The sequence below is a fragment of the Prionailurus bengalensis genome, chromosome A1 (assembly GCF_016509475.1).
Source record: "Prionailurus bengalensis isolate Pbe53 chromosome A1, Fcat_Pben_1.1_paternal_pri, whole genome shotgun sequence".
In the NCBI taxonomy this organism is placed as follows: domain Eukaryota; kingdom Metazoa; phylum Chordata; class Mammalia; order Carnivora; family Felidae; genus Prionailurus; species Prionailurus bengalensis.
The window spans coordinates 83,928,078-83,931,296 of record NC_057343.1 but is presented as its reverse complement, the minus strand read 5'-3'; the positions used below and the strand labels follow the sequence as shown (position 1 = coordinate 83,931,296).

The 3,219-nt window shown below is 40.3% G+C and overlaps 1 protein-coding gene across 1 annotated transcript; it reads left to right on the top strand.

The window, feature by feature from the left end:
• The first annotated feature begins 1,848 nt into the window (after positions 1-1,848).
• Positions 1,849-2,808, top strand: LOC122469216 (olfactory receptor 2T6). Its single transcript, XM_043556398.1, has one exon. It carries the CDS (start codon positions 1,849-1,851, stop codon positions 2,806-2,808), a length of 960 nt encoding a protein of 319 aa, XP_043412333.1.
• The last annotated feature ends 411 nt before the right edge of the window (positions 2,809-3,219 follow it).

Genomic DNA, 3,219 nt, shown 5'->3' with positions numbered 1-3,219 from the left:
GCATAGGTGTTACAGAGGTGAATGTACTGTCAATTTTTAACATTTTTCCCTCTGGACATTTAACATATTCTCATTCTTTCAGATACACTTTAGAATTATTTCACCAAGTTTCTCCAGAAAAAAGTTCCTATTAGAATTTCAATTAAGGGTGCATTGTATTAATTTTACACTTTTCTCCAAGTTTAGTACCAGCTATTTCATCATTTTTGTTGATATTGTGTATCAATATTTTGTTGATGTTATGAACAAATATGTTAACATATCATGAGAGTATTTGACACTATTACTGACACCAGAAAGGGTCCATGTGGGAAGTTATGTGAGCTGAGACCTGGGATTATAGAAACCACATAAATAGAAAATAATTGTGTTCCAGGCAGGGGGGACTTCTGAGTCTGGTTATTTTCTTGGAGACAAATGTGAGAAACTGACAAAGCACTAAAGAACAGAGTCCTGAATATTCAGGCTACCAAAGTTCATGCAAACCACATTCAGGACTTTTATCGTTAGCCCACAAATAATGCTGAACTTTAAAGCATATTAGGAGGGAGAGGGAGGGGAACCCATGACTCAGTCACTTAAGCGTCTGACTTTGGATCAGGTCATGATCTCACAGCTCATGAGTTTGAACCCTGTGTCGGGCTCTGAGCCTCAGCCCCTGTTCGTGCTCACTCTCCCTCTTTCTCTCTCTCTCTCTCTTTCTCTCAAAAATAAACATTATTTTTTTTTAACAAAAGGAGAGGGAGTGGGTTTATATGAACAGATTTGCAGATATGGTTTTTTAATGCATTTCTGGGTTTAATAACTAATATTAATTTGGGGGAGATTTTAATCCACATTTATAATTGAGAGTAGTTCATAATTATGGGGCATTACTGTGTGTGTTTTTTTCAGGTTCTCTGATATTTAAAAAAATAACGTTTATTCATTTCTGACAGACAACAGAGCATGAGTGGGGGAGGGGCAGAGAGAGAGAGGGAGACAGAATCTGAAGCAGGCTCCAGGCTCTGAGCTGTCAGCACAGAGCCCAGTGCGGGGCTCCAGCTCACTGATCATGAGATCATGCCCTGAGCCAAAATCAGACGCTCAACTGACTGAGCCACCCAGGCGCCCCAGGTTCTCTGATATTTTAATGAACAATGCCTGTAATTTTATTTAGTGTGTTTTATTATATAATAGAATCACTTTATCTTTTTGTTGGTTTGTTTTTATTTAAATTCCAGTTAGTTAACATACAGTATAATAGTAGTTTCAGGTGTACAATTTACTAATTCAACAAATGAGTGAAGAAAAAAATAAGGTTGAATAATGATCAGATGGACAATGCAGTGATCCAATTTACTATATTGCATAATTTTCAGCCATATCTACAACTTAATGGTTATGTCTAGATGAGGCAGGTCAGTTTCATAGTTGCCATAAACTTCCCAACTCAATAAAACATCTTCCTAAATTATTTGGTTATTTGAATTAACTCAATCAATTGTTTTACAGCCCTATCCGTGTTTTAAATAAACATGAAGCCAACTTTAGGTGAAGCATCTGTGGGGTCCACACATTCTTCAATAATAACTACACTCCCTTAAACTGATCAATTGCCAAATATCCATTCGTCTTCATGCCATGAAGTCTCAGCTTCAAAATTGTTCCTCAACAAGAAGAAATATCCAAGAAAGAAACTGCAAATCCACCCCACAATATATACACATGAACAAAATGTTTAATATTATACAAGTAATTTTAATTTACTAATGCTTATACTTACATATTAAATGATTCATATTATCTACTGGAATTTTCTTTAACCCCCCACTTATTTCCTTATCACTCTAGGTCCAACTTAACACCATGGTTGGAGACAATAAAACCTGTTCCAGTGACTTCACCCTCATAGGGCTCTTCACTCATGGTGCAACCTCAGGCTTCCTTTTCAGCATAATTTGTGCTGTATTCTTCATGGCCATGATAGTTAATGGGGTCATGATCTTCCTGATCCATATAGACCCTTACCTCCATACCCCCATGTACTTCCTGCTCAGCCACCTCTCCTTCATTGACATGATGTACATCTCTACCATTGTGCCCAAGATGCTGGTCAATTATCTTGTGGGCAAGGGGACTATCTCCTTCGTTGCCTGTACAGCCCAGCACTTTCTCTACATGGGCTTTGTGGGGGCTGAATTTTTCCTGCTAGGACTCATGGCTTATGACCGCTATGTGGCCATCTGCAACCCGCTTCGCTATCCTGTTCTTATGAGCCACCGGGTCTGTTGGATGATCTTGGCCAGCTCTTGGTTTGGTGGTGCTTTGGACAGCTTCCTCCTCACTCCGATCACCATGAGTCTCCCGTTCTGCAGTTCCCGCAAGATCAATCACTTCTTCTGTGAAGCACCTACCATGCTGAGGCTGGCCTGTGGTGACAAAGCTGCCTATGAAATGGTAATGTATGTTTGCTGTGTCATGATGCTGCTGATCCCCTTCTCTGTGATAATTGCTTCCTATGCCCGAATTCTCATCACAGTGCACCAGATGAAGTCAGCAGAAGGGAAGAAGAAGGCTTTTGCCACCTGCTCATCACACATAATGGTGGTGACCTTGTTTTATGGGGCTGCCCTGTATACATATATGGTTCCCCAATCCTACCACACACCGATCAAAGACAAGGTCTTCTCCGCCTTTTACACCATTCTCACTCCTTTGTTAAATCCTCTCATTTACAGCTTGAGAAACACAGATGTAACCGGGGCCTTTAAAAGGGTCTTGGCAAGATGTCAAGGGATTCGTGGTGTGACACGGGAAGGATTCTGACAGTCTAAATCATCCACATCTGCTCAAGGGTGCATGGGTGCTGTTACTTGGGGTTATACCATAGGTAATATTACTAATGTATTCAGCAACTGCCAATGCCAGTTATGCTGAAAAGTGCATCAGCACTAATTTTGTCAAAAATGTGAAACCTTGTAACATGAATAATGCCAGAGTGCCTAAATACCACTGGTGTTTATTATTTCTCCATGTCCTCCCATTCTGTTACTGGACGCAATGGGTCCCTTCGCTTGGTGAATGCAAGCCAGTAGCACATACAAGGCATACAGTCAGTCTGGTATGGAAGCTTTTATTTCCTTGCAGTAACTAAGGAGAATACTGGGGATATTTCCTAAAGCATTGTATCTCTTTGGGGATAGTGCAATTAGCTTTTATTTAGTATGCAGATGGGCA

What these genes read in the sequence shown, in the direction of transcription:
- LOC122469216 (XM_043556398.1), top strand. Translation starts at nt 1,849, where the DNA reads ATGGTTGGAGACAATAAAACCTGTTCCAGTGACTTCACCCTCATAGGG.